We start from the raw sequence: 25,941 nt of genomic DNA on the forward strand, positions 1-25,941 counted from the left end.
ACGGCAGGTTGTTCGTTGCTTTAAATCACAGAGGAAAAGCACAACAACAGCACTGCAGAGACACTGCTATGCTATGAGCATTGTTTGTAAAACAGACACCTACAAGCTTCAACGTTATCTTGGCACCTAATAGAGCTGGGCGATTTTGCTTCATATAACATCTTGAATGACGGGACTCGCTAAAGAAAACGTCAATCAATCGCCCTGCCCTAGTTGTATGTTAGTTTAGTTAACAGAAATAACGCACAACAGCATAACACTGCAGGGATGCCACTACGCTATTTGCATAGCGAGCATAACAGACACAAGTTTCAAATTAACCCGACACACACAACAACCACATCACAAAAACACTTCTGAAAGACGTCGCAAGACTGTCTTATTGCAATCTGTCGCCACCTGCTGGCAGTGATGAACAATGCATTGCTAGCCACAGATATACTCACGACTCACAAAAAGAGGGATATTTGGCTTTCGGGTGAAATTTCAGGATGAACCTAAAACGTGCTGTAACCTTCACTGGTGAACGGAATCTGTGTTGCTACTGTGTACTCATAAAAATGTCCGATACTATGACACCAAGACCACTTTCCAAGCCGGCAGGTCGAGCAGAAGCCAAGTCATCCGTGTAGAGATACTTTAAGGCATATTGAGATGACAACATTAAAGTTGACTGCAAATGCTTTGTAAACTGGATGATGAACTCCGCTTTCCGTGGATTATCAGTACGTGGTATCAGCGAGTACTTGTACTGATACTTTGGTGTATCCCTAGGTGCAACACAGATCAGAGAGACATAGAGGTGCATGTAAATTTTCCCATTCAGCTCCATGCTAGAGAACAGCAAGTAATATTGAACAGTTGGATGCACATTAAAAAGTTTAGAGGAGGTCAAATTAGGTTAATCTGTGAAGGTTATAGTGCATTTTAGGTTCATCCTAAAATAATGAACCCGAAAGCCCAATATTCCTAGTGCATGAACTTGTAGTCTGACACACACAAAAAGTTAAACGACTACGGCAACCTTGTGGCCCTGCCGGGAGCGCTTGCCCCGCCTCTTGCCCTTCCCCCCTCCTGCGCCACCGCTCGGCGCTACGGCGACAGCGGCGCCCCCTTCCTCGGCGACCGCTTCCTTCCGCGCCGAACCCACCACGCGCCGCACCACCTTTCTGATCACCTACGCGTATAGACGGCAGGGTGACGACAGGGACGTACGTGCGTGTGGAGTACAAAGATGAGGCGGTTAGGTTACTTTTCGGGTGACCAGATTGCCGTCGCTGTCAGTGAACTGCTCCTCCGTCACGGACTCTCCGGGAACGTTGCGGGCCTCCTCTCCCTGAAGGAGCCGGGGGGGAGGACGCACGGGTCAGAAAGAAGTTCAACGCATGCGTTGAGACTCTTAGTCGCCACACCAACACAAATGTCTTTTTTCCAAATGTGTAATAAGAAAAATAAAATTCTAACTAGAGCCATGATTCCACGTACACAGATTTTGTCAAAAAGTCTTTGCCTTTCATCCACACGCAAATGCTGGTTTTGGTTCTTGCAAAACGTTTGCAGCTTGGCGCATTCGGATAATTAACTAGACGGTGATGGCAATACAACTGCTTTCAAAGCAAAGGTGCACCTGAAGGATGACTTTAAAAAAAAGGATGAGTTAAAAAAAAAAAAAAAAAAACTCCTACTTTGTGATTGTACTGGAGATATGTTCGAAAATATGGGTTTATATGTGGACACAGCACAGCAAACCCAAATTTGGCCACACACGGAGGAAAAAGTCCAAATTTGGTCACGCAATGACACATTGCAATGCTCCAGATGGTCCAGCGTATTCTTCTCATCGTCAAACACAAGCAACAAGCCGCTAGCGTCCCGTTGCTAAGCTAACCATGCTGCTTAGAGCGCCCCCGCTAGTTATTCTCCACGCACTGCACTGCACACACCGCACAGCAGCGGTCACACACCTTCAGTATAACCCGCCTGCGAAAAACCCTGGTGGTCACGGTGGTCTCCTCCTCGGAGCTGGACTCTTCCTCCTCCACCTCTTCCTCCTCCTCATCATCATCAAAGACACGCTCACACTGGACATTTTGTGCCCACTACGAGCGACATTTTAAAAGCGTTCAGCGACGCTCCACAAGACATTTGGAGCTTCTCACGTGGCGTTCTCTCACCTGGACTCTGCGAGCTGACCGATCGCCGCCTTGCTCCTCTTCTTCTTTTTTGCTGCTCCGAGCCGGTGGTTGTTCCAGTGAATCGGCCAGACTATCAGGACTGAGAGAGAAAGAGATGTAAAGTACAGTGGTACGTTTCAGACCCACCCGCTATGGGTGAAAACCCGTAATATACAGAGAGTCTATATCACAACAGACAGACAGTATAGATGGACACAGACAGGAATTTTATTCCCTTAGGTAGCATTAATTTAGCATGCAGCGTCCGTACCTGCCCTCCTCGGAGGCGGGTCCGAGCTCCACCGTCTCTGCGTCACCTCCTCTCCAGCCTGGAAGCGAACACAAGTCTTTTTCTGCCTGCCGCACTTGCTCCAGGATGGCATGCACCTTCTCCTCCGTCATCTCCTCGTCCTCCAGGCCTTCCTCCTCCAGCTTGATGTCCTCCAGGAGACTCTGCAGCCTCTCCTGGGTCATTTCTTCCTCATCCTCCTCCTCTTCGTGGCACCCTCCCTGCCTCTCGTAGGGTGCGTAAGCGCCCTCGAACATGGCCCGCCGCTTGGCCGCCCTCCTGTCATTGTCGGGCGACTCGCTGGTGTCCTCCATGCGCACCAGGGGTGGTTCGCGAACCAGGGGGAGCTCACTAGGCCTGCTAGGGGGCTCTACTACACCACCGCCGGCTTCGCCGTCACGCAAAAAGTCATCGGAATGCAGCAGGGTGGGGGGAGCGCAGTGGAGTACAGTGGGGGTTTGCAGCTCCGCGTCTACTTGGTGGTATCCTGCGTGAATGGCAGGAGGACAGCAGGGTTAGCATGGGGGGGGGGGGGGGGTTGGCGCAGGGAGGATCGGAAGACGGGAAGAAATGAGGGAGGAAAGAGCGATGGAGGTGATGAAATGATGGGACGGAAGAGGCGACACTTGTTCAAAAGCCACACAAAGCACGTCGTGAGCCCCTTACACACTGGTTGGCAGGGGCGAGCAGATTTCATGGAAAACACTAAATTGTCTGATGACCCCAAACTTTAAGAATAGTGTATCTAAAATAGTTTTTTTATTAATTTTAATTAAAAAAAAATACTTTTAAAAATATGTAAATATATATGTAAAAATGGTTTAAATTATTTCCAATTAAGCAATTCATCAATTAATTCATTCCCTTTTTAAATGTACTTATAACTAATTTAAATATAACTACTAAAGAAAATAAATGTTAAAAGTATATGTAAAATTGGTTACTGTGCTGACCATGGCAAAAAAAAAAAAAAAGTGCTGTAAAAAGAAAGGCACAAGTACACCGCAGTACCTTAAAAGCATCAAACCTTTGTCAAAATGTGTGACGTTACGCAACCTTCGAAGGTGTCTATGAAGGCAATACCACCCTACAAGATCCCGGAATAGGACACATTTTAGTTTGTAGCCCTGCTACGGTTAGTTCCAATGAGTCGAGGTGCTTTATGGGAGTAATATTCGCATCTGTGAGTAGAAATGCCACATTTGTGTGTGTGACTTCAGAAGCAGCTCGCCACAAGATGGAAACAGAAATTAAAGAGACAGTACAACGACTTCACACCTAATTTACATACATACATTCAGTTGCTTTGTAAGTCCCCTCGAAAAGTCACATTTTTGTTGTGAAAGTGGTTGTTTGTTATTGTTTTTGTGTTTAGATAAAAGGGGTTTGGGATTGGATTAGCGAGCAAATCCGGTCTAGATTTATATCTGATCTGTCCCCAAAATGAGACAATTTCTCTATGGAAAGAAATATTCATGCCAAAATATGTCTATAATTCTTGAATCCTGGGGTACGTTGACGAAATATACACCAGGTACTTTGTGGTACCTTCGGTGAGTCATTTCCAACCACTATGGCGCCGCATTATGTGCCGTGGGAGCTCGTCGGGTGTGCCGCAGGAAATGATCCAGTTACACTTAACTGGCACAAAAAATGGATAGATATTTACTACAAATAATATACATTTGTTCATCTACTGTATCTTTGCCAGTGACATATAGTGACAGGCAGAACAATTAAATGCTCTTCCACTCGGTGACAGAAGATACAAATAACCTGTTGACCCACCTGTTGCCAATCATACAACAGAATCATAGCTTTGCGTTCAACTTAGCAGGCCCACATTTCATACTGGGTAAGTACATTTGTGAGTAAATTGAGACCATACTTTTAGGAACATTTGTTTGGTGCTGTGCCATGAGAGCTTTTCAAAAAATGTGCCTTGGCTCAATAAAGATTGAAGAAAGACTGCTTTAGGTTAGAGTGGTTGTTATTTAGTTGGCGTTTTAGATACAAGCAATTGCCCGATCTGTACACAATAACTCCATTCGTAAGCAGGCGCGCTAGCGAGCAAATCAGGGACGCCTTGTAGCCTCGCTAAGGTCAGCTGTGGTTCAGGATGGGAATAAATGTCATATTTGTGTGTGTGTGTGCGTGTACATCCTGCAATAAGATGGTCAAATTTTGATGTGAAAGTGGTTCTTTTTTTGTTGTTGTTGCTTTTTTAATCGATAAAAGGGGGTGCCTGATTTGCGCTGAACGACTCCATTAGCATACAGGTGGCTTAGCGGATTGGTTTAGTGGGCAAATATGGTCTAAATGTAAACTTCGGGGACGGAACGGTCACGTTTGAAGTGAGTAGGGATGCCTGGAGGGAGGGGGGATTGCGGGGAGGAAGAAGCAGGGAGAGGAGGAGGAGGAGAGAAGGAGGAGAAAGGGGGAGGAGGTGAGGGATAGGATGAGGAGAAAGGGGGAGGAGGTGAAGGGAAGGAGAAGGCGGGAGGAGGGCGAGAGAAAGAAAAAGAGCACCCGAGGGGGCTGCAGGGGGAGGAGGGCAGCGGGGGGGAGTAGGGGAGCTCGTCCAGGTGGGGCAGAACCGGAGCGACGGGGAGGAGGTAGACGGGCGGGGAGGCGGGGGGCGAGGGGAAGCGGAAGAAGGAGGGAGGCGAGGGAGGGGAGGAGAAGAAGGGAGAGGCGGCGGCAGGGATATTTTGAGAGGAAGAAGTTGCGGGGACGTCAGCGTGAGGCGTTTGGGGACACGGGGCGAGCGCGGGTGATCTGAGAGGTTTCGGAGCTGAGTTAAAGCAGCACACAAACACAACACACAAAAAAAAAAAAAAAAAAACACACAAACAACAGACAAACAAAAAACATGAATGCTAAAAACTTAATGAAAAGACCGCACACAAACAGGAAGTGACGGATGAATGTTCGATCATGTGACCGCTGAGTCGTCAAAAAGACTTGGGATCCGGTGCTCACATACTGACAAGTTTGAGGAGTTTTCGATTTTCCAGTTGCTCTTAAATGCGACTGCACTCACATTTATGCCCCCTAAGTACATCAAACCAACGACATTGTGTCCACGAACTGCAGCCAAACAAGCTTCATGAGTTTGTCGTTCAATGCAGAGGAACAGCGTTTTTTTTAATAAAGGAGACCTTTATTGCACGCTTGCAAAAGAGCAGGTTTTTTTCATCGTATTGTTTATAATATATTGCACGATATAGTATTTTCTTTGCATTTGTTTATGAACGTTAAACCCAATTCAATACATATTTGTATCATGTTTTTTGAATACAATATCATCTATTTTGAAATATATTTTAAAATTCATATTGTAATTTATCATAATATTTGAACAACAAAAACCTTTATATATAACATAATATGATATTATGATATATAAAATGCAAAAAAGGCCTCCTCTCCCAAAAAGATTCCTAAAAGTTTTTTACCCGAACTTATGCAAATTTGTACCCCAATTCAATACACATTTGCACAATACATAGAAAAAATAATTATATTACGACAATACTGCATTATGAAAATTAAAAAAAAACACAATAAAATATATTTGAAATATTTTATATATAAATACAATATAATGCAGTATATTAATATATTACATTTTATATTATATACTTTATATTATTTTTTAAAATAATGAAAAGATGCTCTCATAAAGGCCTTAATTGCGTGCTGTCTGCAGTTGTCATGGTTATATATTTGTTTCATTTATTTTTATATTTTGATTATGTGTACATCTGAACCCAAATTCAATCCACAATTGTGGAATAAATTACAAAAATACAATTTATTAATAAAATAGATTTTATATTTTATTATATATTATTTTAAATCGCCAAAACTGAAAAAAAGCAACAACAAAAAAAGCTCTTCTAAAGGCCTTAGATGCTGTCTGACAGTTTGATGGTATTTTTCTTTAATCGATTATTTATGTTCCACTAATTACATAATTCTAGTATACTTACATTAATGATACTTTAACAGTATCCTGAAATAAATGGAATTGGTCAGAATGAATAAACGAAAACCACTGCTGTATTACATTTGGTAATGACAACCATCTATTAAAGTGAAAGACACCCTGAGGACACATAACGGCAAGTGCAGCGCAGCTGTATGGGAATTCATCTTGGGGCTAACAGACGAGTGGAGGAGGGGGAAAAAGGCACCGATTCAGAGCTACTCTGCAGCAGTTAGTCTGAGGAGGAGGAGGAGGAGGAGGCGAGCCGGCCTCTGAGAGGATGAAGCTGGGAGGAAGCGAGGAGATGACGTCTTCACACACTCTAAGGGGATGAGGAAAAAATGGCGACGTCTTTTCGACGCGTGTCGGAAAAGGCGTCAGAGTTAGTCTAAGGAGTTAGTCTCAGCGTGCTTTTAAGTCATCGCGGCCGCACCCCTGACTGCCGACCTCCACGTGAGACCCGTTTCAGACCACAATAGCCATCTTAAAAGTCATGTGACGTGTCCCATTTGAAGGCTCAGTAGTTGCTGAGTTGCGAAAATGTCTGAAACGTCTCCCCCGCGGGGCGTGTCGGCAGCAGAGCAGCCGCGGCCGCCATCATGTTATAACCACAGGGAAGAGAGAAAGATAGAGGCAAAGTGCAAGCAAACGAATGATGTCTTTTTAAAATAATAATACAGTAAACTCATGCACTTTGCAGGGGACGGGGAACGAGCCCTGCCGCAAATTGAGAAAAACCAAGAGGAATGGACGCCGACCCAAAAAATTTATAATCATCTCATCATTTTATTAAATATACACAACGAATTGGTGGAGAACTAGTTTTAAAATGAAAAGTCCAGATGACGTTTGTTCAACTATTGCTCAATTTACTTTAAAAAGGGGTTTTGTAACCAAAAAAAATACAAATAAAAGGTCTTTTTTTTTAAATAAAGTCATATTTGTGGGTAGACATAAATAGTAATCTTACAAGAATTAAGTTGCATCCTATTTTAAGTTGTGCACTTTCCAGAAAAAAGGTGAGGTTGTATTTTAAAAAAAAAGGTTGTATTGTCTAGAAGATGCTTTGTCTTTGTTTTGAAAAAAAAACTTTTTCTAGAATAAAGTAGTAATTTTTTTTAAAAGAAAAGTAAAAGTCTTACAAGAATTTTTTTTTTAAAATAAGTTTTCTAGAAAAAAAATGTATGTTAAATATTTGTATTTTTGCAAGAAAAAGTAGTAATCACAAAAATAAATGTGTGTATTTTTTAGAATAAATAAAAAGTTTTCTCAAAACAAAGTGTATTTTAAAAGATAGTTGCACATTTTCTACAATAAAGTTGTATTTTTAAAAAGAAGCAATCATAGAGGTATTGTTTTTAAAATTGGTTATCGTTTCTTGAAAGAGTCCTTGAAAAAAGCATTTTTCCAAGAAGAAAAATTTAATTTTGGAGTAAAAATCTTCAGACAAATTGCTTATTTTTCAGAGAGAAAAAAAGTCAACCTTTTGAGTTTTTAATTGTTGAGCAGCTACCCTTCCCAGTTGATTATATAATGACCAGAACTGCCAGTAGCGATCTGGACCTTTCTCTGCATCATCTTGAAAAGTTTGTCACACTGCTTTCTCCAGTGTCAGCATCAAAAGATGCTTCGCCTGCCTGTTGGAACGCTACTTTAATCACGCTGCTGTTCGCTGTCAAGCCGGCCGACTAAAGCTGGCTAACACTAGCTACTCCGCTCCTAAAAATTGTGAAATATGACCAAGGTTTACTGTATTACAAACATAAACAAAAACAGGTGCGCTTCCATTAGCCCAAAGCATTGCTCACCAATCATAGAAACAAAGCAAAAGCAAAAACATGCATCAACACACAACACCAATTTCATATTAATCATTATTGTGATCTTAATCCTGCACTGTAATGTCAATGAATCTTCAATACGCAGGAAGGATGACTCTGAGCATTTAGATTTGTGTTTTAAAAACATAATAATCATCCAGAGGTGTTATATAAAGTAAATATTAATAATAACTAGTGCCGATTCTTGTTTTGTTTGCCACTTCATGCAAAAATTGACATGGCCCAGGTTTTAATAACTTTTAAGAATTCTCAATAATGATTAAATATGAAAAATATGTTGCTGTTATATATATATATATATATATATATATATATATATCCTGTATAAAATAAAAGTACCAAACATTTTATGCCAGTTGCAGACTAATTATACAGGGTGGGCCAAAGTAAGCATAAACCTTTTAAATTAACTTTTTTTCCCCCTCCTTTCTAAAGCAGTATTGGACTGGTTCAGAAGTAATGAAGGTATAAAGGTCGTTTTACGCAAAGGAAAGAATGATGGAAAACTAAAAAGAGGGCTTGATGAAAGTCAGGAAGGAAGGAAGGAAGGAAGGAAGGAAAACAGTTTAAAACATTAAAAGATAAGGATGCACAAATAAAAACAAGTCTGAGGAAAGAAAGGAAGGAAGGAGGGCAAGAGGGAAGTGAGGAAAAATCCAAGGAAGTAAGAAAGGAGGGGCAAAAAGAAGGAGGGAGGTCAGGAATGAAAAGATGAAGAAAAAAGCCAGTCTGAGGGGGAAGGAAGGCAAGAAGGAGGTCAGAAAGGCAGTGGGGAGAGTCACGAACAAAATAAGAAAGGCAAAAAAAGTAGGTTTCACTATGGGACGGAAGGAAGAAATAAAGGTCAGGAAGAAAAAGATGCCTGGAAAAACCCTAGAAAAGTAATTCTACAAAACATTCTAACGCCTGTAGACTACTTTTGGCCAACCCTGTGTACTACATTTTCCAATAAGCAAATATAACGTCGCGTCAGTGGCCTTCTAACGTCTGATTTAAGGATTCAAGTGTCACATGTTTAAGCATAATAAAGAGCCTTGCTGTTTGCTTGACTGGAGCAGCAGCTAAGGAGTGAACCTGGCGGCGTGATTGGCTGCACTAGCGAGGTTGGGGCGTGTCCGGCTGAGAGAGAGAGAGAGAGAGAGAGAGACAGAGAGAGAGAGAGGGAGTAAAAGAGAGAGAGAGAGACAGAGAGAGAGAGAGAGAGAGAGTAAGAGACAGCATGAGAGAGACAGCATGAGAGAGAGACAGAGAGAGAGAGAGAGAGAGAGAGAGAGAGTAAGAGAGACAGCATGAGAGAGACAGCATGAGAGAGAGAGAGAGAGAGAGAGAGAAAGCAGGTGAGGAGCGGTGAAGGAGGGAAAGGCGATAAACGAAGGGCCTGATTTACTAAAGGTTCACACATGCAAAAACGGGCGCAAACTTGATTGCGCCCGCAAACAGATGTGGAAACTGCGTCTGCCAAACGCGCTAAATTGCCTTGTAGTTTATTTTGCGCATTGTGGGAGGAGTATATGCAAATCGATTAATTCAGCACACGCAATGTGATTTATCAAATTTCACTGACTGATTTTGCGCCTTTAAATAGCACGTCTGAAAGGCAGGTGCAAACCAACACGCAAAGTGGAGCCAACATAGCGAAGGCAAAATGAAAGGTGGCATGGAGAACCCTTCCACTCTGTGTAAAAAAATTTGAAATTATCCTGACGTATTGTTTATTCAGCAATGCAATTTTGAAGATTCTGAATGACATAAGGGCTGACTTGGAGCCAGTCACAAGAAGGAGTCATGTCATATCATTTTTAAGTTTTAAACGCAATGTTGGATGGACACATACCTGTACTTCCAATTGCCATTGCAATCTGGGCAAGTTAAATAAAACAGCATGGCTTTCATGCAGTTGCTGGCTTCCCCCAAATTAAGAGAGCAATCGATTTATTTTCTCAAAAGCAGTAATCCGGTGCGGTCTTGAGATACAAGTTTAAATTGTTTCGTGACCACGCTGCTAACTAAAAACACTCATACCTCAATGAATGGAAATGCCATTAATCCGTTCCAGCAATTGAGCATTATAGTTAATTCATTGCGACAGGTGTGCATGATGTGGCCGCTGGGGGTCAGTATAATACAGTCATGAAGATACAAACGAAGACTTTCACAACTACTGTAAGTGACTCAGTAAACTGCAGTGATATTAGTCATTTTTTGTGTTTTGTGTTATATTGTCCATATAAATGTGTTAATGCACCATTTGTGGTCAAATATCCTTTGCTTAAAGGGTTAAAAACTGCCACTATTGATGTTATTTGTTTGCCCATCTATAGCGTTTTGCATTATGTGTTCGCATTAAGCCAATGGATGGCAAAGTTGTGTGCTTGTTTTAAAAACATGTGTAATTCTCTTTGTTTTGTTTAGTTTGACAGTAAACAACTGGGAGTGGTAATGAACAGCTCCAAGCCTCTTTTTTGAAGAATTGCTCACTATCTGCAAAAATGCGACGTGTGGTGATGTGAATTGAGCTGAGTTCACTGCCCAAACGGCAAAAAGTTCACTGCCCAAACGGCAAAAAAAAAAAATTTAATAAAAAAAAAATATATACTTTTTTTTGCGCCTTATATCGAAAAACTCGGAAATCCGGTCAGTCGAACCTCAAGGCACCATTGTATGTGTGTTTGCCTCTTGCACTAACACTTCCAATTCCATTAGTTGGTCCATCATTCGCACTTGCTCCTGTCACAAATTTTCCATAGTTGCAAACTATCAGGGTTACCTCGAGCGCAAAACACTCTTTGAAATATGATGGCCTCCACCAATTTTACACCTGCTGCCAACAGCGCATCCAATCTGTTAGAGCGAGTGAACACGCAATTTAGCGCCCGCTATTTGGGATCTTAGTAAATCAGGCCGTGAGAGAGTAAAGAGTGTAGGAGCTAGGGTGGACTACGATTTACCATCGGACTGATCCGGGATTACTGCGTTATCATCGGCAAAGCAGCGAGTGCCTGAAATGTTACCGTAGTCAAATATGGGCCCTTCCAGCAAAGTCACAATATCCAACCGATTGATCTTAGTCAGCACCGCCGTTAAAGTGTCCGCTGGAGAGAGGAGACAAAGGATCATGAGAACTTTTTTTTGGGTGGCGCAATTACTTTGTCGAGAGCGCCCTTGTCTTACTTGTGGCGTTTTTACTGTCCCTGTGCACCCATTTCTTTAGTAGCATGAAGCTCTGCGCCGTCAGGGAGTTCGGGTTCTCCAACCGGATAGAGTCGATCTCCTCCACGGAGAAGTCCAGCTCCCGGGCCAGCTCTGCAACACACTCGGCAACATCATTCAACATCATCATCACTCTTCAAATAGTTTCTTTAATTATGACTTTACTGCTGTGTTAATTAGTTACTACGGCACATTCCAACTTATGTACAAATTTGGCTGGCGTCAACGCTGTGGGAACGGTCTACTGTCGTAAACGAAATCACGATGTGCAACTATAGGAAAAGCTGGAAACCGAAATTTCAGACAATTTGATAAAATTAGCATAATTGATTTTAAGAAATATTTCGATTTTATTCGACGATATTCTGTTAATGAAAACCGAACCCCACAGTCGGGTGCACTTTGAACTACAGAAGCCGCTAAAAAAAACGTCCTCGCAAAAAACAAAAACAAACAAAAAAAACCCAGAAACAATCAATAAAATCGATGAATCACCCTGCCCGAAAACAAATTGTTGAATTGAAATCTGTGATGGTGATGAGCATTGTTAAATTCCTAAGTTTGACCACCTTTGCAAGAGCTTCTATTCATAAACGTCAAGTGTCTCTGTCAGCTGTCTAATTTGATGATCTGTGCTCGTCCTCCTGCAGAGCAGCTCAATGGGTACTAAAATGAAAACCGGCAGTAAATTCAAGGTGGAGATAACATTTGTTCACGTTGTTTGCCGCACTGCCACTGGCTGGCGCACATTAAAAATGCATCAGAAGTGTTTGCCGGCCCTCTGGTCAGACAGGCACGCCCCCAAACCCCTGTCACAGTGCACATATACACGCACACGTGCAGGGAGCGTGGGCTGATGCTGCAGTGCTGGGCTGAGGGGACCACGCCCTGATTGCCTCGTGTGTCTGGCACACAAACAATATGGAAGTAGCATGATTACATTTCTACTCATTCAAACTGAACAGTGGAAAGAAGGGGTTGGCAAACTACGACCGTTCCATTCTTTAATCCAGCCAACCAAGCACTTCAAGAGTCCGGCAATACTTAATAATAATAATAATAATAAAAATGTAATACTACATTTATTTAGCTGTTTTTCTTGTCCCAAAAAAGGTGATTAAAATGTATTTTGTTCATTGTTTATGCTCTCATTCTATAATTTAATTGATTCATTTTTAATAATAAATTAGAAAAAGTAGTAAAACCAACAATTGTGTATATATATTTTAAATTAAACAAATGGTTAATGTATTTATTGTAAATAACAATACAATATTAGTATAATACGGTATACAATATATAGAAATAGAGAAATAAAAAATTACATATATTTAACAATTTTCTTGTTTATTATTGAAAATCCATCCATCCATTTTCTGAGCCGCTTCTCCTCACTAGGGTCGCGGGCGTGCTGGAGCCTATCCCAGCTGTCATCGGGCAGGAGGCGGGGTACACCCTGAACTGGTTGCCAGCCAATCGCAGGGCACATACAAACAGACAACCATTCGCAATCACAGTCATGCCTTCGGGCAATTTAGAATCCCCAATTCATGCATGTTTTGGGGATGTGGGAGGAAACCGGAGTGCCCGGAGAAAACCCACGCAGGCACGGGGAGAACATGCAAACTCCACACAGGCGGGGCCGGGGATTGAACCCGGGTCCTCAGAACTGTGAGGCTGACGCTCTAACCAGTCGGTCACCGTGCCGCCTATTATTGAAAATAAAATATATAAATATATATATATCAGTAAAATAATTGTATATACACACATGTAACAATTGTTATAACTTTTATTAAATACTTAAAATGTAATTAAATTAACGAAAAATAACAAATAATTAAAATTTCACGAGTGAGGGAAGAATGGAACGGGACATCGACAGGCGGATCGGTGCAGCGTCTGCAGTGATGCGGACTTTGTATCCATCCGTTATAGTAAAGAAGGAGCTAAGCCGAAAGGCGAAGCTCTTGATTTACCGGTCAATCTACGTTCCTACCCTCCCCTATGGTCACGAGCTGTGGGTCGTGACCGAAACAACAAGATCCCGGATACAAGCGCCCGAAATGAGTTTCCTCCGCAGGGGGTTCGGGCTCTCCCTTAGAGAGAGGGTGAGAAGCTCGGGAGGATCTCAGAGTAGAGCCGCTGCTCCTCCACATCGAGAGGAGCCAGATGAGGTGGCTGGGGCTTCTGATTCGGATGCTTCACGGACGGCTCCCCGGTGAGGTGTTCTGGGCACATCCCACCGGGAGGAGACCCCGGGGACGACCCAGGACGCGCTGGAGAGACTACGTCTTTCGGCTGGCCTGGGAACGCCTCAGGATCCCCCGAAAGAGCTGGATGAAGTGAGGGAAGTGAGGGAGAGGGAAGTCTGGGCGTCCCTGCTAAAGCTACTGCCCCCGTGACCCGACCTCGGATAAGCGGTAGAAAATGGATGGATGGATGGAATAATGAAAATGTAACTAAATTAATTTTAAAAAAACGGTATTGTTTTTATTCTTTGGTCTCCTTCAATATTTAAATTATTTATTGTACATATTAAAATAGTATGTAAAACATTCAACTGTATACAGTCTATATATATATAAATTTTTATTGAATGAATGGCTAATGAAAAAAAGTACATCAAAAAATGCTACTTTTACATTTAACATTTGTATTAATTGTATTAAATTGGTACATTAATTGTAATTACATAAATTATAAATACCAAATTATATCATCATTAAATTGACCAATGAAACATGTGTACTTATTTTTTATTATTTATTATTAAAATAATTATAATTACAAATGTCAAATATGATTCCAATTTTATTATCAAAATGACACATTTCAAAATTCTTTCACCCTCATCTGCAAATGTCCTGCCCCATCTTTCTAGCTTAAAAATCAAATGCGGCCCTGGAGCACTAAATTTTGCCCTTGGTCTAAAGTGTCTGGTAATGATTCTCATATGATGTGTTGATGACTGCGACCACGTCACTGCAGCACATGTACACCATCCATCCATCCATCCATCTTCTGAGCCGCTTATCCTCACAAGGGTCGCGGGAGTTCTGGAGCCTATCCCAGCCATCATCGGGCAGATGAGGCACTGGTTGCCAGCCAATCGCAGGGCACACATAAACAAACAACCATTTTCACTCACATTCACACCTACGGGCAAATTAGAGTCTTCAATTAACCTATCATGCATGTTTTTTGGGATGTGGTAGGAAACCGGAGTGCCCGGAGAAAACCCACGCAGGCACGGGGAGAACATGCAAACTCCACATAGGCGCGGCCGGGGATTGAACCCCGGTCCTCAGAACTGTGAGGCAGACGCTCTAACCAGTCGCTCACCGTGCCGCAGCACATGTACACATTTCTTTGAAATTCCACAAAGCATCCACCGGATGGCAGTAGACACCGCAGAACCAGGGCTCGAGAACTTGGGTGAGCACCAGCGTCATCTCATAGTCAGTGCATGTATTGTTCTTGCATTGTGTGCGTGGACTCACCAGTCCAGCTGAGTCCCAGATGGTCGGCAACTATGGCCATGCGGAGGTCTGTCCTCTCGCAGGGACTCTGAGGGCCTGAAACCGGTCAGCGCAGCACAAAAAACAATTAGAGGTTCCGACAGACGGATAAACAAATATAATGAAGAGATCCGTGACTGAGAGTGAGATAACACACAACAGCACTTGACGAATGAATACGGATTGAAAGTGTGTATTATTCATATCTACATTGTCACATATGTGATAGAGGATGTGAGGTACTTTGAGTCAGTGGCTGTAGTGTTGGTGGAAAAACATATGAAGACTATCTTGAGCTCACTGTCTCAACTTTTCTGGCCAAACTATCCTCAGTCACTTTCAGTTCGAGAATGGACACTGTGTGATGTTTATGATGCCTATTCTCTGGGTGCAAAATTGATCTGTAAGGCCAGAAAAGCACTAAGTTTTACTGTCGGGTACTATTGTTAGTAATAAAGTTTCACGTCACAAACCATCGGGCAACATTCCCTTAGCTGATGAAAGCAACTCACAGCCGCCGCTTGACATCACAACGCATCAGTCTGCACTCACGCAATGAGACACGAGAGGCCTGATTGTCAAGTTGGCTTGCTGGATTGTTTTCTCAGCACACCCAAAAAATCAAAAACACCACTAAAGGTTGGGCAAGCAGACCAGAACCAATACAATATACTTTGTCACAGGTAGAGAAGCTAATCCGTAACCTGGTGCCTTCGCTGTGCTGCTTAAATAAGCAATGTCACACAATCCTCAAAGAAATTTTATCAATCCTTTGAGAGGCTTTTTCAGTTCTAGTGGACTGCGAAGCAAGTGATGGTGTCAAATTAAAGCATCAGGGTCAAAACCTGAACAGACTGAAGACTTCCAGCCAGGCAAGAGCAAACAGAAATGACCTCGACCAGTTCATTAACTTCATGATCCAGACTTCTGGTATTGATCCAAATAAAGATGGCTAGGTCTTGATCTTAATGTCACTTTCCTAATCTTTCCAGATTTTCCCCAAAGCATACAGCCAGTGTTTTTGAGCCGCAGTTGCTGGACAAATTTACCTGGCTCAGACATACTAAGAAAAGCATGATTTTTCATGTATGCCAGATGCATTTTGGTCCCACACGTCAGTCACTTGCTGCTGCTCTTGTGACAGCCCTCTTTTAAGTACAGGCTGGATACCTTGAAGCATCATGAGATGACGGCTATTGCAATAGAAAAGAAATAGATACATGCTTAAAAGAAGGTAGCACACAACGACACCTTTAAAAAAATAATGGTTCTATTAAAAAAAAAAAGTGCTCTTACTTCTTAGGGAGAACACTGCACTCAGAATTTAAATATGATCAAAAACTATTCACTATTATTTTTTTAATCCAAATAATAAAAATGTCTTAATACATTAGTTGCAAGATACTTCTCAGAAACACCTTCACAGCAGACTCAAAGACACACAGCAGACTCAATGACATTTTACAAAATGAAAAATTTGTTTCAAATACAAATAGATTAAGTGTTGTGCCTCTGGCTCTGAAGAAAACAAAAACTTGCATAAAGAATAACAAAATACATTTAAAAACGCCGTTGACTTGACTTGTAAAATAGTCAACAAGAAAGTACCACTGCACTGGAGTTACCAGATTAGCTAACTGCTTGCCTAGCTGCTGCTTCTTGTACTTTGCGGCAGTCTGGATCTCCTGCGCCCTGCCACTCACAGGTGAGTCCGTAGTACGTCAGGTTACGTTTGATTGTGTGAGACTTCTGGTAGCTGGTATGTGACTGAGAACCTAGAACTGAAGAAGCCTTTCACATGACAGGTAGAACATCTGTAAGTGAGTCTTGACGTACAGCACTGAAGACTTGACAACTTATAAAAAGGCGCATCACTCAAGAATAAAGCGCTCACTAGTTCCAGACCAAACCTTCCACTAAATATAAATTATTTAAAAAGAAACATCACAAAATCATTCTGACAGGCCTTCATCAGACAACACAAGGATGACACAAACAAGTGGAATCTACACTTGACACCACAGAGCACCACGACAGCTACATGCATAAGAGAAGATACACAAGGTGTTTAAAAAGAGTTTACAAACTAGTCGGGTTTGCGATGACAGGAATCGTGATTGGTTGATCAACCTCACTCCCTTCCTCCTTCTGCTCCTCCCCTCCGAGCGGCCTACTCTTCCTCCTGCTCGGCTGCTCAACCTCAGCTCTCTCAGCGCTAGCAGACGGTGTTGATGTGGTGGTGGTGCAGGTGGAGCTAGCGGTGAGTGCAGGGCAGGAATGTCTAGAAGCTCGTCTAGATGGTTCTGAAAAGGACGTGTCCCTGCAGCTCTCTCAGTCCTCAACGGGAGGTCCTCTCACCTCTAACTTTCAGCTTCCTTGGGAATGGTTTGGTCCAGAGGGTATGGTGCACGCCTACTGACGTACCTTTTTGTCAATACTTTATTTATTGGTGGCTTTTGGCTAAACTATGCCTTTGCATTGCTGTTTATGGTTCTTGAGATATTTTTTTTCATGATTCTTAATCGCTTGTGCTTTCAAAAGGGAGCGTCTCTAATGGCTTTCACCACTGGGATTCTAAATTTAGGAGATGAGTTCTCAAAGGGGTCTTAACCTGGACTTGCATAAGTATTATATGACCTCTCTGCGTCTTGTACTTCTTATTGCTACATGAGGAAAAACATCTTTCTAGTTCTGCAGTTTGCTAAGCAAGGGTTATATCAGTACCAACAACCTGATACTGCCATCTTAAATAAAGTGAGGGTCACTGGTGTTGCTACTTGTGTTCAACGTTTGTGGGTTGGTCATTTCTTCTTGAGAAGGTGCAGAAGGGCAATTTGGGCTATGAGAGAAAGTGCTACTCAACTCCTCGAAAGTGTCCAAAAGTGTGTCCAAAGGACCGCTGGAGTTTAAAAAATACTCTGTGAGATAATCTTGGAAATTTGCATAGTTTACAATATCTACATTTGAAACTGCGGTTACTACATTCGAATCATTTAAAGTGCTCGGACATTCAGAATGACTATCAGTATTCTTATCAGAGGAAAAGTCCAATCTTGCTCTAAATGTGGTGAATTTGGTGTTGGCGATTGTGTCTCTGCCAGCAACGTTTGCTATTTCTAGCTGGACAGTCGTCGTCTGTACAGGGACATGAGGGACAACTACAGGGATACACATGGGATCCTGATCACTATCATCTACCTCTGTATCCCTGACCCTATACCTGCCCGATGAGTAGGAATGCTCACCAATCTGAAAAAACTGGAGCCTCTCCTCCACCATGTCCCTCTTGCTCATGTCAATCGCACCACTGCGCGTCATCTCAAACATCTTTCCCTCATGGAACGGGAAGGGGTTGGGCTCACTCGTCGGCGTGCTATCGTCTGTCGGCGTGCGGGCGGTGGTGCTCTCTGGCGTGGTGGCCTGAGATTGCTCGTCGACTGCCAGTCCGAAAGGCTTCAACTCACTGTTGCTCGCCTGCATTCCTCCCATGTCGACGATATCTTCTTCAGCACCTTTACTGGGCCAAGGGTCAAAGTCCAGGCCTTTAGTCGCAACAGTCTTAAAAGGAGAGTTAAACTCCTCTTCTAACTTATAGCTAAAGTATGTATCGGAAAACCCCTTTTCAGCTGAGTGTTTCTGTCCGTTCGTTTCAACGCAATCTTTGTGAGAGTCATTCGGTTTCCCACCATCTGAAGGGATATCTTTCTGGTCCTTAATACATTCCTCAGGGGTTTTCTCCTCTTCAATAACTTCCAGTTTAGTCGCTGGAAAAGAGCGGTCTAAGGGCCTGAATGTGTCGGTTGCCCAGACATCTCGCCGGCTGTCCAAAGGACCGAACGACTTCAAGTCAGCTTGTTCGTACAAACCGTCATCCTCATCTTGGAGGTCATACCCATCTAGAGAGTCTATCTCTGTTGCATCGGTGTCATGGGAAAATTCAGCTGTTGTGGCTAGTGAACAATCTGTTATGGACTGGTCGTTTCCATTTTGTTCACATTCGTAGTCCTCTCCCTTGCTGTTGGAACCACTGGAACCGTTAGAGCCATTGGTTGCAAGCAGAGGTTCTTTGTCATTTCCATTTTTGTCATGTTTTCTTAATTTGGCCTGATTTTCCTTCTCACTCCGCTTTTGGTCCTCCTCTTCCCTGGGAGCTCTGAAACTGAATTTCTTAGAGGGAATCGGGTGAAAGATTGACCCTTCATCATTATCCTCCTCATCATTGGATTGACTATTGTCCACCTCAAGAGGCACTGGCGAAGGGGGCTGAATACGTATGATTGGTTCAATCAGTTGCTGCTTCTCCTGTTCTTCCTGTAAATTCACCTCCATCAATTCAGTCTCAGTTTCTGACGAAGCACAAGAACCTTTCCTGTCTGGATCGGAAGTTTCAGAGAGGTCCAAAGGAGGAGGAGGAGGAAATTCAATGTATGCAACACCTTTGTGTTTGGAGGCCTCCTGTACCGTTTTTTCATCACACCCGTTGACAGTGCTTTCTTGCAGGATGGAGCTATTCTCTAATCTCTGATAGTTATCAGTCATTGCCGTTCCCTGCATGTTAGCATTAGCGAGGTCTTCTTGAGCAGTATTGATGCTATTTTTCATTTCAATTGGGGTCTCTTTAAATGAGAAGATGGCTCTTCCTTGGTCATCTTCTAATTCCTCAGACACCTCCATGATTGGACTGGGTTTATCTGGAACCAACCCAACGAAGCCATCAGGGGTCTTAGTGAGGTCATAGCTGACCTCTTCAGAGCTAGGGGTCTCTGGTGTAATGGGGCTTTTCCCTGAGCTATCTATGAAGGAGATCTGTTCTAGAGTGTCGTCATCAGGGCTGAGGGGACCAAGTCCAGAAACTGACTTTTGTTTGACAGCATGCAGCGCCCCTTTGGCTTCCCGTTCAGCCTGACGGCCCACCTGGAGACTGACATAAACAGGTGGTGTTTTAAGGCCTTTGAAATTCTCTTTGGTTGCTGTGGCAGCTGGAGATGTTATGATGTTTTCTAAAACATCTCTTGAACTGAGTATGTTATTGGAGTTGGAATCCTTTGGAGCATTATCAAGGATCTCAAAAGTAACATTTTCATTTGTTTTGGAGGAGGTTGCCTCAACGCTTTTACTTTTTGACAATGTCGGAATCTGTGAGAGTTTTGTTACCGGATGTTTCTTAGGGAGGTCATTGTCATTACAACTGGATAGGGTTCTTACTGGAATTTGGGATTCTGATTTTTTCCTTATGTTTTTATTTATTAGGTCATCGCTATCGATTCTTGAAATGTCTGCTGAGACTTTCGTGACTTCATGTTTTGTAGCATCGCTATCGTTCTCTGAAAGTGTTCTTTGTAGTGACACATTTGGGAAATTTCTATTTGGCAACTGTTTTGTGGACCTGGGTAACATCAAAGCTGCTTTGGTGCTTTCTGTGTCTTCATTATTACTTATTTCCTCCTGTGATGTTTCAGTAACTTTCAATGTTTTTCTATCAGCAAAAAATTGGTAAACCGGGAGTTTGCTCTCCTGTAATTTTTTAACAGAAGGTTTTGGTTTAACTGGAGGGGGTGTTTTGGTTGGACTAGACTGAGATTTTTTCTGAGCCTCAGATTCAAACTTCATCCTCACAGAAGTGACATTGGATGTTGATTTTATGCGGGAAGGAGAGGAGGGCTCAGACTCACAGGTCTTAGATAGTTGGCTTTTCTGAGGACTACCTGGCAAGCTAGAGCTTTTCTTTTCAGCAGGTAAAATGCTGCCAAATGTTTTATCAACAGGAGGCTCCCTGAATTTGGTTTTATTGAATGCCTCTTCTCCTGCCTTAGTTTTCTGAGGGCTGCTGCATGCTGAGCTCGGCCAGGACCTCGGCTCCTTGACTTCTCGTCGGACGGGTTTTCTCTCGGGTGACTGAAGCTCGTCGTTGAGCTTTTCTGTTTTGTCACGGAAGAATTGGGAAACTTCACAGAGTTTTTCTTCCGCCTCTTTTACAGTTTGGTCCACCCTGTCCTCATAGAGGAGCTTGTCCCGGCTCCTGTCGTGCTTATCCTCTGTAAATCTCATCCACACTGCATGTTTGGGGCTACCTTGTTCGGTTGAATAATGGAGCACTGTAACTTTATCAAACTGTGGTGGATTCTTCTCTCTGCAAAAATGTTCCCACTTTCAGGGATCCGTCTTTTGATGCCTTAGATACAAATTCCCTTTTGGGGCTATCTTGTTGTTCAGATGTTAGGTTCCTGTCAGTCATCATGGCAGAATCTTCTGCATCTGAATGACGTGTTGAGGATGCATCAAGTTTCTCGGAGAGGAGCATTTTCTCAGCAAACCTGTAGGACTCTCCTCTCATCTCTGATAGCTCATCATCACAGTATTCTATGGAATGCTGACTCAGCAGTTTTAGGGCTTTGTAGGAATCATCAGCTATGAGTTGAGCAGAGCTTGGCCGACTGTCCTCCTCCTGGGAAACTGGCGTGTTAACACGTGATGTTTCCAGGAAAGGGGTCAAGGATTCTTCAGCGATCAGTTCCTCCTCTTCTTGCTGGATTCGTTGTAATTGAGCAGTTCCTTAATGTTCCGCTCACCTTTGCAGACATAAAGCTCAGGGTGTGTCTTAGTTTCCCTGATATAAACTTCAGTCGGCTCAGCTGTCCTGTGGCCCTTCTCAATATGAACTTCAATTATGCGTTCTACTTTGGGTTTGGATTTAATGTCCCGCTCAAGAAATCTTGGCGACAACTCGTCACCTTTGACTGAATCCTGGTTAGCTTTGTGTTCAAACAGGCCTGCCAGTTCTTTGGATGGGTCTCGACCAGACTGGAAGGCATTCATGATGTCTCGCACTGACATGGCCTCCTCATTCCCCTCAGCAGCATCAGTGAGCTGAGGCTTGTGATAGACCATTCTGGTCGTAGTGGTAATATGAGTTTCCTCTTTCAGACACATGCTCATCGAGTCTTCCTCTAGAACCCTCATCGGGATGGGGGCAACTGCTGAAGCTTCACCGAAACTGAGCCAAAGGTAGAGCAGATGCAGCCTCTTCCACAAAGAGTGGGTCATCTGAGAGGCTCTGAATATGGACTTCCTCTGACCTGGTCTCAGAGACACTGGGAGGGATTGGAGAATCGGTGAATAAAGGCTTGGGTTCCGTACTTTCTGCACTCTGAGGAGCGGAAGGTGTCTTTTCGCTTCTAGTCTCAAAGCCGCTGTCAGACAGTGGACTCTTATCCTGGTCATGAGACAGCTCCTCTGGGGACTCAAGAATGGTGTCACTCGCCTGATATGACTCAGCAAATTTGCTTAGGTCCTTCTCAGATGGAGACCTGAGCATGCCGGACACCGGTGGAGGCATTTTCAATTTGTGCTCCTGTATTGTCATGGAAGGCTTCAGAACACGTTTTTGTTTCTCTTCCCCGTCCACTTTTGCCTCCTCGTCATATCTGCTTTTCAATTCTGCAATTTTGGAGAGGGAACTAGCCCCAATGTCGTTAGCTAAATAGTCTACCACTTTAACCAAATCGAGCTCATTGTTCGACTGGTGCTTAAGCAGATGCAAGCTTTCATCAGAGGGAGTGTATTGGTCAGAGATGGTGTTTCTTTGGGCTTCCTTAATCTCATCTGTGGAAAATTCCTCCCAGCCATCCTCAACAACACTCTCTTTACTTTCATTCACAATATCCTTCTGTAATATCTCACTCACCTTCACTAAATCTTTCTTCACTTTCTCAACGAGCGTGTATGGCTCATCATCCTCTAACTTAGTCTCACGAGGAGTGCTTGTGCATGACGTTTGGACCGTTTTAGCAGCCGTCTGTGTATTAGTCTGTAAGATGGCTGTCATTCTCATCAGGTCTTCTTTCATGTCTGCTACCTCTTTTAGTATCTCCTGGTTGGATGCGGGGGCGTGATGGATGATGGGCGGCGTGATGTAGGGGGGCGATTTCAACTGGGACTTCATTTTGGAGGTCGTAATGCAGGACGACATAGAGGAAGAGGGCGAGGCGCAAGGTGAATCAGGAAGTGCCATTTTGAGAGAGCCTGGCCCTGGTTTGACAGGGGTCTCTGTCATGACACTGACCAATGAGTATACAGGTACAGTCACCGTATTTGACGTAACTACAGGAATTGAGGTGGCAGCAGAAGATCTCAGAGAACTGTAAGCAGAACTTGTTGAGGCAGATATAAGAGGGTGTGACAGTGATTTAAGCGTCCTATAGCCCGGCGCATAATAGGTGTCAATGGCTTCATTTATGGCAGAACTGATGCCAGACGTTGCTGCCTGGGTGGTGGCTTGGATCCTTTCTTGAAGGCTTCTCTCTGACAGGAGCCGGGAAGAAGGTGATGAGGGTGTAGACGAGCACGACGGGTATTTGACAGGTGAAGCGTTCCCATTCACCATGGACAATTCCGATGATTCAATGGTTGTCTTCCCGGTCAAGGAGAGCGACGACAGGGAGGTCTTCCCTCTTCGTGCCGACAGGGTTGAATCGGAAGAGGTCTTCAAAGAAGACAGGGTGGAAAGGCTTTTACCGGAGGAAGAATTTGGTGCTGCTGTGTCTATCTTAAAAGGCATACTAGAACTGTACATGCTGTATGGTTTCTTTGGTGAGATTGGAACAGTTGTGGACTTATCTGGTATGTAACCATTGGGTATGGAGTGAATTGGGGAGGTCCATGGTTTACATGGATCTCCAGAGGACACCAAGCTGGCAGAGGCCTGCACAGGATACTGGCCCTGCTGGATAACTGTTTTAATGGGTGATGGCATAGTCCTGTAAGACCTCACAGGGAAGGAGGGTAGTATGTCAGGGGACGCCAGGTTGGGTGCTTGCAATGGAGCTCCCATGCTGGCTCTAATTGGTGGAGAACATACATGTGACGGGGAGAAGGGCCAGGCGGATTTTAGTGGAGAAGCAGCTGCTGAGCTGGCCGGTGAATCGGTAGCGACGACGGAACTGCCCACTCTGCCGAGCCTTGCTTGGCCAGGGATGGTAAGAGGAGCAGTCGACCATGGTGGGTAAGGTCTGGTTGAAACGACAGGTTTGTGAGGGTGACCAGCAGGCAGTGCTCTTGCGGCTTGTGTGCTTCGCTCAACTGCTGTTTCTTCAGCGGAATTTGGAGAAACAATGATAGAGAAGTAATGGGAAAATAAAATCAAAAGGATGTGGAGTAGTCAACAAAAATGGGCAAAGAAAAGAAGATGCGGAAAAAGAAGAGGAAGAAGAGATCAGAGGAGGGAGAGTTGGTCAGTGAAGCAGTTCTGCTATTAAAGGAAGAACAAATAGCAGTTTCATGAAGTGTTCAGATATTACAGTATTTGACAATGGATTGAAAAAATTCTCTTCAGATGTTGATCTCTCAAAAACTGACAACAACCACAACAAAATGGATGACTGAAAACAAAGCCCGACAAAGCAGCAAAGTAAAAAAACAAAGACAATGGCGCTGGATTGGCAAAAGAAACATGGCAGGGCAAATGCACCAGGATTACTTCAAAAGCAGCTCTTCTCTTCGAACTTTTCTAACATCAGCATATTGATCTGCTTCTCATTTCAAACCACATTATAAGTGCCTTTTATCTGTTTGGTCCCAACGTTACACGGGAGAGTTTCCCTAATGACAGGTCAAAGCCCTTTGCCTGTATTTTTACATGACAAAATGTGTCCTCTAACACTGACATACGGCCCATTTTGTCATGCAGAGTCAATAAAAAGATGGTGACAAGCGGAAACTAAACAAAGAAACCAACAGCCTCCTAACATGCATGGCTGTCCCACAAAAAAACAGCCCCATCACCACAAAGAGCTTAAAAGTCAGATGAAACAAATGAAAAGTAAAGCAAATCTTTCTTTGACACCCACTGAAATGCCTGAAACATTGAGTCAATTGGACAGTCAAGGAAAGATTCTGATGTTGCTGAGTTTATAAAAACCAAAGCCAGAAGAAGAACAAGTCACAACAATGTGGGCAAGCAGAGCACAACAATTCTGAAAACATTCATGCAAAAAAAGATGTACCATCGTCGTAAACAAGCATGTGGACAGTGCATGTTGTGTCAGGAAGAGACATGTTTATTTACTCCAACGCCTTGAACACATGAATCATGATAATCATCATGAGCTGTTCTCAATGAAGGATTTTTTATTTATTTTTGGTTAATGAAAATGACAAAACTCACTCAGTGCAGGCTCGGCCAGATAGCTGTAGCGCTTACGTAAGGCTAGCGATGCAAAGGTATGACGTCGCTCGGGCTTTTCAGTCTGCAACAATAGCAAACAACACAAGTTGGCTATCAGGTGAACGCAGCAGTAAAATCTTACTCTGCAGCCAATTGGAACAGGATCTGGACTTTGAAAACACAATCTTATTTAACAGCAAATTTGACATCAGATTTGTCCGTATATTTACAATGTTGTTTTTTAAGATACATTTGTTTTTAAATTGGAGAACAATTTTGAAGTTAAAAGACAAGTATGTAATTTTATTTTATTACATTGGATTAAGAGCAAGTATCTATATGATAGCATGCAAAAGTCAGCACTTTGAACAAGGGAAAGTGTTACATTTCCCTTGGAGCAGCGGCGAGAGCCTATGCTAAGCAGGTCTAGCAGAGGGTGGTGCATGGTGGGGGGAGGGGGTGTAGTTTACCTCATCCTCGGCATCTGACTCCATGTCCTGGTTCCCAAGATGCATTGACGAATCGGGTGGGGGGTAGGGGGAAAGGAGTACCATAATGAAAAGCAAGAGGACAGGGGGGAAAGAAACATCAGGGTGTGAAAAGAGAGTGATTGACAGAAGCTCCAGAAGCCACTGTGGCACACGCAGCAAAGAAAAAGTCACCAAACCAACAGCAAATCAAAAAGCACCATGATAAAATGCAAAACATCAAAGAAGTCAAGCCACAAAAAAACCCAAAAAAACACCAGCCTGA

The 25,941-nt window shown here is 43.2% G+C and overlaps 1 protein-coding gene across 1 annotated transcript in view; it reads right to left on the reverse strand.

The window, feature by feature from the left end:
- The window catches only part of LOC133417745 (ankyrin-3-like), an 83,715-nt gene that overhangs the window by 2,276 nt on the left and 55,498 nt on the right, over window positions 1–25,941 (reverse strand). The window contains 9 exon segments of the mRNA XM_061705815.1: window positions 1,025–1,177; window positions 1,253–1,336; window positions 1,965–2,099; window positions 2,175–2,274; window positions 2,446–2,950; window positions 11,244–11,387; window positions 11,467–11,598; window positions 15,009–15,083; window positions 25,189–25,270. Coding sequence (XP_061561799.1) covers window positions 1,025–1,177; window positions 1,253–1,336; window positions 1,965–2,099; window positions 2,175–2,274; window positions 2,446–2,950; window positions 11,244–11,387; window positions 11,467–11,598; window positions 15,009–15,083; window positions 25,189–25,270 — 1,410 coding nt within the window.

The sequence above is a fragment of the Phycodurus eques genome, chromosome 19 (genome assembly GCF_024500275.1).
Source record: "Phycodurus eques isolate BA_2022a chromosome 19, UOR_Pequ_1.1, whole genome shotgun sequence".
NCBI lineage: Eukaryota > Metazoa > Chordata > Actinopteri > Syngnathiformes > Syngnathidae > Phycodurus > Phycodurus eques.